This window comes from Sceloporus occidentalis, unplaced genomic scaffold (assembly GCF_023333645.1).
Source record: "Sceloporus occidentalis isolate IW3139 unplaced genomic scaffold, rSceOcc1.0.p SCAF_451, whole genome shotgun sequence".
NCBI classification, from domain to species: domain Eukaryota; kingdom Metazoa; phylum Chordata; class Lepidosauria; order Squamata; family Phrynosomatidae; genus Sceloporus; species Sceloporus occidentalis.
In genome coordinates, this window is record NW_028317431.1 from 201,593 (window position 1) to 212,887 (window position 11,295).

The 11,295-nt window shown below is 50.0% G+C and overlaps 1 protein-coding gene across 1 annotated transcript; it reads left to right on the top strand.

Moving 5' to 3' along the window:
* The first annotated feature begins 895 nt into the window (after positions 1 to 895).
* On the top strand, positions 896 to 11,066 carry LOC149271901 (glycine N-methyltransferase-like). The gene is made up of 6 exons (XM_089507023.1): positions 896 to 1,101; positions 3,346 to 3,473; positions 9,408 to 9,521; positions 9,804 to 9,946; positions 10,314 to 10,432; positions 10,895 to 11,066. The coding sequence occupies exons 1-6, from the start codon at positions 896 to 898 to the stop codon at positions 11,064 to 11,066; spliced, it is 882 nt and encodes a 293-aa protein (XP_089363149.1).
* The last annotated feature ends 229 nt before the right edge of the window (positions 11,067 to 11,295 follow it).

Genomic DNA, 11,295 nt, shown 5'->3' on the forward strand with positions numbered 1-11,295 from the left:
ATATTAAAGAAACTGAGCAGTTTAGCTGTTTTTAAAAAATCATATTTGAATCACAGTCTTTAAAGAGATAAGTACATATTATGTAGTTAAAAATGCATATATATATATATATACACACACACACACACACATCTGTGTGTGTGATCTCATGGGCTTCATAGTGTGTTCCTGAATGGCCGGTCACCGAATCCACAACCTGCAGCCCTGCCCAGAGCCCTGGCACCCTGAGGGTTAATAAGCAAACATTCCTGAGATTTCATCACACAGAGCATGCGTGTGTGCATGTGCCCTGTCTCCTGCTCCCTCGCATACTCAGCCACCCCATGGGCTCTTTCCATGACAAATATCTCTCCAGAGCAGGATATTAGGGACCTCACACCCCCGACAGCATTCCCACAGGTGATTGGTGGCCTGGGAGGTGTGTCACTGTACCTGCTGTGACCGGTCAGTGTGGCAGTGCTGTGATTGGGCAGTGTGTGGGACTGGCATTGCTGTGATTGGGCAGTGTGTGAGACTGGCAGTGCTGTGATTGGGCAGTGTGTGAGACTGGCAGTGCTGTGATTGGGCAGTGTGTGGGACCGGCAGTGCTGTGATTGGGCAGTGTGTGGGACTGGTAGTGCTGTGTTTGATGGGTGTTCAGGAATCCCCGGCCCTGATTGGCCAGCACCGGTGTGTGTTGTGTGTATAAGTTGCAGGCGTGCTGACTGTGCATACAAGTCGCTGGCACACGGATTGCGGTGTCGTTGTGTGAAGCTGCGCGGCTGCACTTGTATATCTTGTATATCTGCGGGTTGAGCATCTGCTGTGTGTCGGTCTTGCGTCGGATCGTTTGTCGGTTGTGTGTGTTTAGTGGTTGTGTTGCTGCAGTTGTCACGGTGCGCATTGTGCGTGTAGGATGGTGGACAGCGTGTACCGGACCCGCTCCCTGGGGGTGGCTGCCGAGGGTCTCCCGGATCAGTATGCGGATGGGAAGGCGGCCCGGGTCTGGCATTACTACATCGGAGACAAACGGAGCCGGACGGACGAATATCGCAGCTGGATCCTGTCGCTGCTACAAAGTCACAACTGCCGCAATGTGCTGGACGTGGCCTGTGGCACTGGGTGAGCTGCACATGGGGTCCCGCAAGCCGTTATAGTGCGGGGTAATCAGAGTACCAAACACAGGTCGGCCCCCGCCTGCCCCCAGCTAGTCTGCCCGTTTCTCCTGCAGTAAAGACTCAAACCTTAATCAGTCGTTGGTCTCGTCTTAGATTCAGGAGCCGTATGTCTATCCCATGCATGTTTCATACCCTCACTGTATTACCCTCTACCACCTCTGCTGGGAGGCTGTTCCACTTATCTACCACCCTCTCAGTAACATAAAACTCCCTTTCATGTCAGCCGCTGACTCTGTTAGATTCCAGTCTCTTGCTCCAGGTGAGATCTGACCAGAGATCTGTAAAGGGGCAGAAGCTCCTCAATCAAATCCTCAGAAATAATTACCCCAAGTTCTTTTCTTCACTGACAGCACAGGGGCCCAGAGGAAAGGGGTTCTCGGGGGGGGGGGTTGATATCTCTTGGGGGATGAAATTAATCTTTCTCTCGGGGGAGTGGATCTTTCTGTCTGGGGGTGATGAATCATTATCTCTCTCTCTGGGGGGGGTGGATCTTTCTGGGGTGATGAATCTTTATTTCTCTCGGAGGAGTGGATCTTTCTCTCTCTGGGGCTGATCTCTCTCTCTCTCTGGGTTGATGAATCTCTCTCTCTCTCTCTGGGGGCAGAATATATTTCCCCTCTCCAGTATGTACCAGAAACATGATAACTTTAGTTCACAAGAGCTCAGCCACGACTCCCCCTCTCTGCAGTCCCAGTAACGGCTGCCTGTATGTCAGGGGAGCTGCAGTTAGTGGCTAGCGTCGGCCACCGCAGTCTAAAGCTACAATTCCCATGACAATCAGCCAGCAATACGGCTGCTGAATATTATTGCAGATGCAGCCAACGAAAGTTAGTGTTTGTCCTGGAGATTTATTGTGCCCCCAAAGCCCAATCTACCAGCTACCATTCCTACCACTGCTGGCTCAGCATCATGGAAGTTGCAGTCAAGGAAAGTTAATGTTGTTTTGTGCAGCATTCTGAGGTATTACAAAAAAGAGGGGAGTAAAAAGTGACATAAAGGCTCAGAACCAAAATAGGACACTTGGTAGTTTTCCAGCAGTTTTGGCAACATTAGTCATTCAAGGTTATTTCGCCAAATAAATGGAGGGCTAAGAATCATGAGATGTGCTGCAGCAAGCAGACCCATAATGATATAAAAACTAACCTTTGACACGCCGGTTGTACTAACTTTCCCATGATGCTGTACATACCAGACCGTCTGAGAGTCATGGGAGCTGGTGTATTAACTAACCTTAGCTGCAATACATGTTTAAAATAAAATGACCTTATGTCTGCAGCTTGCAAACTGTGTCTCTGACAAAGCAGTGCCTGTGAAGGAGCAGCTGCCAGAGAGAAGAGGAGGAGACCAGTTAGAGGGGGAGGAAGAGAGTGGAACAAACCACTCTGACAGCAGCTAGAGGGAGGGAAAGAGAGCAGACCAAACCACTCTGACAGCAGCTAGAGGGAGGAGAAGAGAGCAGACCAAACCACTCTGACAGCAGTTAGAGAGATGGGAAGACAGCAGACCAAACCACTCTGACAGCAGTTAGAGGAAGAGAGCAGACCAAACCACTCTGAGAGCAGCTAGAGGGAGGGGAAGAGAGCAGACCAAACCACTCTTACAGCAGCTAGAGGGAGGAGAGGAGAGCAGACCAAACCACTCTGACAGCAGCTAGAGGGAGGGGAGGGGAGCAGACCAAACCACTCTGACAGCAGCTAGAGGGGGAGGAAGAGAGCAGACCAAACCACTCTGACAGCAGCTAGAGGGGGAGGAAGAGAGCAGACCAAACCACTCTGCTTGTAGCTAGAGGGGGAGGAAGAGAGAAGACTAAACCACTCTGACATTAGCTAGAGGGGGAGGAAGGGCACCAAGAAATTACGGGGCGCTGTACAATTTAAATAGGGGAAGTTAACACACATAACAAATATATATTCATACATACAAACACATCAGCAGGTAGGATCCTGGCCCATAAGCTTACACTCTCAGGTTATCTCCGGAATCTGTTATGTATGCAGTGCTGACAGCTGTAGCTACATGTATAGACTTTATAATAGAAGGTCCAAAGAGATCAGTGGGTGCCCTTGTTCCTAGAGCTTAGAATCCATACATCACCCCCAGCATAGAGCCTATGTCTACACAGCTCTCTTTGCCAGCCCCATTTCTTATTATAAGCACCCAACGCTCTCTCGCCCCTGCTGTCTCACAGGGTAGACTCGGAGATGCTGGTGGAGGAAGGATATTCCGTGGTTAGTGTCGATGCCAGCGACAAGATGCTAAAATATGCCCTAAAGACTCGCTGGAACCGCAGGAAGGAGCCAGCATTCGACAAGTGGGGTAAGAGACCAGCTATGGAGGGGCCAGAACACAGTGTTATCATACCCCTTCCTGATAACATTTATCTCGCCCCACTCTCTATCCTCGTCCTCCTGATGCATTTTATAATACCCGAGCTCCCTTTCCTCCTCCTCTTTCTACTTATACATATATATCTATATCCTCTCACTATCCTGCGATTGCATGAATTTAACCTGCTCCTCCGCAGCCGGACACGTAAGTTACTTGTCAGATAAGCCGTTGTATCACGTGGCCCACAATGTAGACTTTGCTATCATGCTTATAATGCCATATCCACCCTCCTGCCCTCTGGGGTCAGATGGGGTATGTCATTTGTCATGATGTGACGGGAGCCTCTTAGTCAGCCATGTTCAGAACCAGTTACTTAACCCCCGGTTTTGCCGTAATGGAAATCAGTCTCAAAGCTCAGTGTCCAGAGGACATTGGACACCTTTTCCACAAACCTGTAAGGAGGATCCACAGCATTTCCAACAACAATCACCAACCCCACCAACATCCAGACGGCATCAAAAGTCCTGATTTGTTTTGCCCCCGAAAATCCTCCTCATCTGGCTGTCTTTGCTTCCCTTCTGCAGGTTCCTCACAACCTTGAAATGTCTTCTCTTACCATTGCAATAGATTTGGTAGCGTGGCACGGCCAGGGCTTGCATTCACCCTTGTCCGTAAGCTCCATCCATCCCATCATGGCCACCCTTTGGGACATCTGAATCTCAGCAAACCAGGTCATATCCTCACCAACACTTGGTTCTGTCTCCACACTTCAACCTCAGCTTTGCTCCGACCTCAGCCTGCTCCTGATTCTCCTCTGCCTGCTGACTTGCCCTGATCCCGGCTTGTTTACTCATTTATCACATGAACTCTGCCAGCCCTGACCTCTGTCTGTTTACCCATAGTTGCTTGTTTGCTGCCTACACTTACTCACCAAACCCCCGGGTCGCTTCCTGTAGTTCTTACATCAGTCAGAAGACGACTAGAGCATTGATTTATTCAAAAGCAGGTCTTTTCTGTTTAACAAAGCAACATTGTCTCACTTTAATGACTTAATAGTTCTGCCATAGTAGTCACTGGAGGATGGCCGCCCCGCTTATCATTGTCGTACCTACTCCAAATACTGATCCTATCCACCTATTCTCCTACAGACCAATTTCTTCTATAGGAACATCTATAGGCGAACGTTCTGCATCATTTCCTTGGACCAGGTCTCGTTGGGTGCTTTCCGTGCTATTGATCGTGAACAAGCATCATATATCATGATCATACCTGGAAACTCTCCGGGTTTGCCCGGAGATTGCTGGGTGAAGCACCGGTTCTCCGGGTCAAGACCCGAATCCTCCGGGTCGCGGGAGCGGGGTCTTGACACGCCCCGCTCCCCGCCCATTTTCCATTTAATTGGGGGTGTTTCCCACTGACATCAGCAGAAATGCCCCCGACGGCAATGGAAACGCCCCCGACGTCAACAGGGACTGCCCGCTGACGTCAATGGACAGTCCTGGCCGCGTCCCGCAAGGGAAAGCTCCAGGTAGAGGGAGCCCAGAAGTTCCCAGGTGTGATCTGGTGTGATCCCTTCACCACCAGACCCTGAATGTGCCTGGAACAGATCTTCAAATCCCACCACCACCAGTCAAAGTTTTTTAACCCCTTTACGACAAAGCTGGTATGTGTCGGGGCTCATTAACACTCTCCACACCATGGAGAGCTGGACTCAAGTGCCAGGAAGCAGATTTCAGTCTTTGAAAATGGTGCCACGGAGTTACCTCAGAACTTATGGGACCTGATGACAGGGAGGAACGCTTGGGGCCCCGTCTGCTCATGAAGAAATAATCATCAGGCTGAAGTCAGACCATTCGGCCTCCTCTTCTCTCTCAGACGGTATCCTGGAACAGCTCGAGATTACCGTGACCAGTCTAATAATCATTAGCCCGCTCCTTCTGCCTCAATATTAATTATGAGCTCATTGCCCAGAACTGGTGCTTTATACAGAAATAATAATAATATTAATTTGTACTGTTTAGCCATTGCACAGCGCTGTGGAATGTGATGGCGCTATATAAAACAATAAATAATAATATTAATGCCCTAAACACAACCTAAAGACATTCTAAGGTCTGGCTCTCGCTATATTACTATTTACTGCATTATATATACTGTATATACCGGTGTGTGTGTGTGTAAATATATATATATATCCTATAATGTATATACAGCACTCTCTATATATTTTCTATAATACTACTTTATTTAGTATATATATATATATATATATATAAATATATATATCTCATACTCTGTATTACTTACTACTACTATATAGTCATATAATGTATATCGGCCCTGCGTATAATTATATAATGTATATCGGCCCCGCATATATTTATATAATGTATATCGGCCTCGCATATATTTATATAATGTATATCGGCCCGCGTATATTTATATAATGTATATCGGCCCCGCATATATTTATATAATGTATATCGGCCCGCATATATTTATATAATGTATATCGGCCCCGCATATATTTATATAATGTATATCGGCCCGCGTATATATTTATATAATGTTATCATATCCCCCTCTAAGATGCCAGTGTATATAATTTTAACTTTTTTAGTCTCTCTCCATAACTAGTATCTCCCAATCCCCTTAATTCATTTTATTTCCCTCCTTTGCACTTTTTCTAGTTCCTCAATGTCCCTTTTTAAGGACCGGTGCCCCGAATGTACCGCGTATTCAAAATGATATCCTCCACCCGTGAATCAATACCTCTTTTTATGCTGCCAAACTTTATTGGCCCTTGTAGCTGCTTGCTGGCATTGTGCACTATTGTCACGCTGCACACAGACCCCAGTATACTTACCCTTCTGCACGCACAGACCCCAGTATACTTACCCCTCTGCACGCACAGGCCCCGGTATACTTACCCCTCTGGACGAACAGACCCCAGTATACTTACCCCTCTGCACGCACAACCCCCATTGGGGGTTGGGTTCGGTACACATTGCATTGAGATTGTATAAAGTTCTGTGTGTTTGTAATAAAGAGAGTTCTTCTTTGTTTACTACGAATGGTGGTCTGGATGATCCGTGGATAGCTGAGTGCTATCCGTATGAGGGACTGACTGGGGATTCCTCAGCCCTCAAACAGGGGTACCCAGCCTTGGGTACGGTGACCCTGTAACATTGGTGGCAGCGGTGGGAAGAATCCCACGACTTGGGTGAAATCCAAACCACCAACTGGGATTGCAGACGAGAGACACCAAGAGAGCTCCTGGAGGTTTGTAGCAAAGGAAAGGCTACTCTGATTGCGGACTGCAGAGAGATGGACCGGCACCAGGATGCCCCAGAGGAGAGCCTCGGACTGAGTGCTCTACAAAAGAACATTCTATGGCACTTATCCCTGTACCCAGGAGGGGCTACATCGGAGCAAGTGATGACGGTGATTGAAATGTGTCACCAGGAACTGAGCCAGAGTGGGTCTGTATCTCCCAGACTAGGGGAACAGAACACCAAAATATTGCACCAGGATATCCAATCCTTCCGAGAACCCGAGGATGAGACAGACCGGGTTACAGCCGAGGTGTGTGAGCTGGAACACCAGCAATGGCAGTTAGAGTCTGCGCCTGCAGACTGGAGGGATGATTTCTCCCATCCCCACTTTGAAACGTACTGGGGACAGTACTGGACAATGTGGGATCTACGAGTTCCACTCCTGGGGGAGAACCCGTTGCCGGAGTGGGAAGACGAATTGAGGGGTCTCATATATGCAGAGCTCGACCTCCAGAGCCGCTACCAGGGATTCTCCCAGCAGTTAGCAGGTGAAGACCACAGCGACCCTCTGATGCTGTATAGCCCCGTCGACCCAGGACTGATATATGATGCCTTCCAATTTGACTCGTCCTTCGGAAGCCCGTGCCAGTACCGCAGGGATACAATCTGGGACAACCGTGCAGAAGTCCTGGTTTATGCTATTCCCCCCGAGCTGGAGGCTGTTATGGATTGCCTGGTCCAAGAGGAATGGCAGCTCGAGAGGGACTATAAAGAATTGCTGCGGAGAGTGGAGCTCCAGGAGTTACAAGGAGACTGGGAGCATGGTACTACTACTTGCAGGAGTGGGACCGAGGTCCTCTTCACCTACTCCGCGGCCCCTGCCCTGGCAAGAAGAACCGAGGTCCTCGCCAGCAAGAAGAAGCGGAGGAGGAAGCCAAAAGCTCCGACCCATGTCCTCACCAACAACCCTGGCTGCTCTACCCCGGCAGAAGAGATGACTGTCCCCACCGCCCGAGTAAGTGGCACAATCCCCCTCACCAAACCCCTAGCTATTCCCGTAGAAGCCAGTGCCCCAGACTGGCCCCCTGATTTCCCGAGTGTCCTGGGAGAAGCCCGGGTCACTGCCCCAGAGGTTCCCACTGAAGTCCCCGGTGACCCGGTAGAGGCACCATTCCCTAACCTAGCGAGGACGCCAGAGGGGCTGCCGAGTTCCCTGGGTCCTCTCAGTAGCCTGGCGCAGGCCCTGGTTCCTATCCCTGTGTTCTCCGAAGTGATCCCTGGTTCCCCACGTGTCCTCCTAGAAGCTCAGGTCACTGTCCCAGAGTGTTCCTCTGACTCTCCCCGTGCCCAGGCAGAGGCACCTGTCCCAGAGAGGAAGATCGAGGGTCTGCTTAACCCTCCCGGTGGTCCAGTATTGGCACCTGTCCCTGCCCCGGAGTATTCCCCTGGGTCCCCTGAGTACCCCGCAGTGCTGCTTAGCTCGCCTAATAACCCCGTAAGGGCACCCGTTCCTGTCCCAGAGTGTCCCCTAGGTCACTCCAGTGTCCCGGTAGAGGCCCCTCTTACTACCTCTACGTGTTTCCCTGGTTCCCTGAGTAACCCCGGCCCGATCAGCAGGGTTTTCCTTCCATGCAACCACCCTGGCCTGGCAGCTGCCCCAGACTCAGTTCCCAAGACTAGGGAGCAGGAGTCTCCACGTGCCCCTGTTACCCCGGTGAGGGGGATAGCCATGTGCCCCCGGCTGAGCTGGGACCGTCCTCCAATTCACAGAGGACTACTGACTATCCTTTTGGGCAACCAGGGCCCTGGCCCACCTTCAATGGATGATTCTGACAAAGGGGGCCATGAACTAAGGCCTGCACCTGTGAACTTTGTCCACTCGGACAGCCTGCAGCAGACCCGTGTGGATCTGCCTGGTCTGCCGGACCGTTGGTCAAGGGGGAGATCTGTGACAGGGCCAGGCTAGCTGGCTCATGTGTCATATGAAGTTTAGCCGGGTCACGGAGCACTTTTGTGTCCGGTTCTGTATACTGTGACCCGGTAATATATTATATTGTGTTTATTGTGTATTCGGCCCAGAGACTGATGTGGATTCAGCCCCAGCCTTCAAAGAGACAATCCTATAATCTGGCTGGGGCTCTTAATCAGCCAACACAGCCCTGTCTGCCCAGACGGCACCCGCACTACAGGGGGATAACACAGGTGGGGGAACCCATTGTATTCTGTAATCCCCTCACCTGATACATCCCCTGTATACTGATGGGATTTGTGATGGGATGTGGCTGATGGGATTGGGGGTTGGGTTCGGTACACATTGCATTGAGATTGTATAAAGTTCTGTGTGTTTGTAATAAAGAGAGTTCTTCTTTGTTTACTACGAATGGTGGTCTGGATGATCCGTGGATAGCTGAGTGCGATCCGTATGAGGGACTGACTGGTGATTCCTCAGCCCTCAAACAGGGGTACCCAGCCTTGGGTACGGTGACCCTGTAACAACTTACCCCTCTGCACGCACAGACCCCAGTATACTTACCCCTCTGCACGCACAGACCCCAGTATACTTACCCCCTCTGCATATTACTTACTATATGATTGTAAAGGAACGGGGTGTCTGCTTCTGGATCTCACTGTAATGATCTCTCTATAGTGATCGAGGAAGGGAACTGGCTGACTCTGGAGCGGGATCTCTCACCCCCGGGGGCTGGGTTCGATGCGGTCATCTGTCTGGGAAATTCATTTGCCCATCTTCCTGACTTCAAAGGTAATTGAGATCCCCGTAGAGCACACAGACCCCAGTATACTTACCCCTCTGCACGCACAGACCCCAGTATACTTACCCCTCTGCACGCACAGACCCCAGTATACTTACCCCTCTGCACGCACAGGCCCCAGTATACTTGCCCCTCTGCACGCACAGACCCCAGTATACTTACCCCTCTGCACGCACGGACCCCAGTATACTTACTCCTCTGCACGCACGGACCCCAGTATACTTACCCCTCTGCACACTAACCCCTGCTCTGTAAACGGACTCTGCTTCCAGGTGATCAGAGCGATCAGCGCCTGGCTCTGCGTAACATCGCTGGGATGGTCCGCCCCGGGGGAATCTTAATCATCGACCATCGCAACTACGACTACATTTTAAGCACAGGCTGCGCTCCTCAGGGGAAGAACATCTACTACAAGGTGAGAGCGGCTTCCTCCTGCCCCCAGCGACATGGCAGGGGCAGGACTTCCAGAGACTGGCAAGCAAAGAGTTAAAATGGCCCCAACCCCACAGTTACATTCATTTTTAGAACCCAATAAATCTGCATACTAGCTGTAAAAATACAAAATATTATCACATACATTAACCCATTCTACTCCATTCTACCCCATCAGCACACATAGAATTTACCACAGGTGAGTCTGGCACCAGTGTCAAAGGAACCGTAAATCTTTTTGTGCCGTCATGATGGTTTTTTTATCAGATGAGTCTGTTATTGGCTTTGGATAACATCTTGCCCTTGGTGGGGTAGGGGACATTTTTAACAATGCGATTTCTACCCCACAGAGTGATCTAACCCAGGATATCAGCACGTCTGTCCTGTGGGTGAATAACAAGCCTCACATGGTAACTCTAGATTACACCGTTCAAGATCCTGCCCCGGGGCAGGCGACACCGGAACTGAGGTATCAGCCAAATCTGTCATAATATGTTCTCACCCCCTTTTCCTCCTCTCGCTAGGTCTTACTATATCCCCTCTCCCTTCCCAAACCTCCCTTCCCTCCTCTCGCTAGGTCTTACCATACCCCCCTCTCCCTTCTCAAACCTCCCTTCCCAAACCTCCCTTCCCTCCTCTCGCTATATATACATCCTATTATATTATATATAGAATATTCATATATAATATACATTATATGGACAAAAATATTGGGACGCCTGACCATTACATCAACAGGGGCTTTGATGACTTCACATTCTAGGGGGCGACCAACTTCATATTAATGTCTGTGTATTTAGAATGTGATGTCATCCAAGCCCTGCGGGTGTAACGGTCTGGTATCCCAATACTTTTGCCCATATAGTGTATATAATAATATGTATTTATATTGTACATCATGTCCTCATCCATGTTTTTCTCCATCATGCAGCAAATTCCGCCTGTCCTATTACCCGCACCGCCTGGAGTCATTCGCTGCTCTCTTGCACGAGGCTTTTGGTGGTCGATGTGAGCACACGGTGTATGGAGACTTCAAGCCCTATCAGCCTGGCCCAGAGAACGCGCCCTGCTACTTTATCCACGTGACCAAGAGAACGGCCTGAGTCGCTTTTTGGACATTTTTGCCATATTTGTTGAGACTAACTGGGCAGTTTTTAATAGAGATTTGAGAATTGAGTGTTGGGTGTTATACTCTAGACCTGCTCTGGGTGCAGGCCGGGGTGTGCTTTGGGTGCAGGGTGGGATGCTCTGCGGGTGCTGTGGTGGCGGGTGGGATGCTCCGCAGGTGCTCTACATGCAGGGTGGGATGTTCTGTTGGGGCTCTTTGTTCAA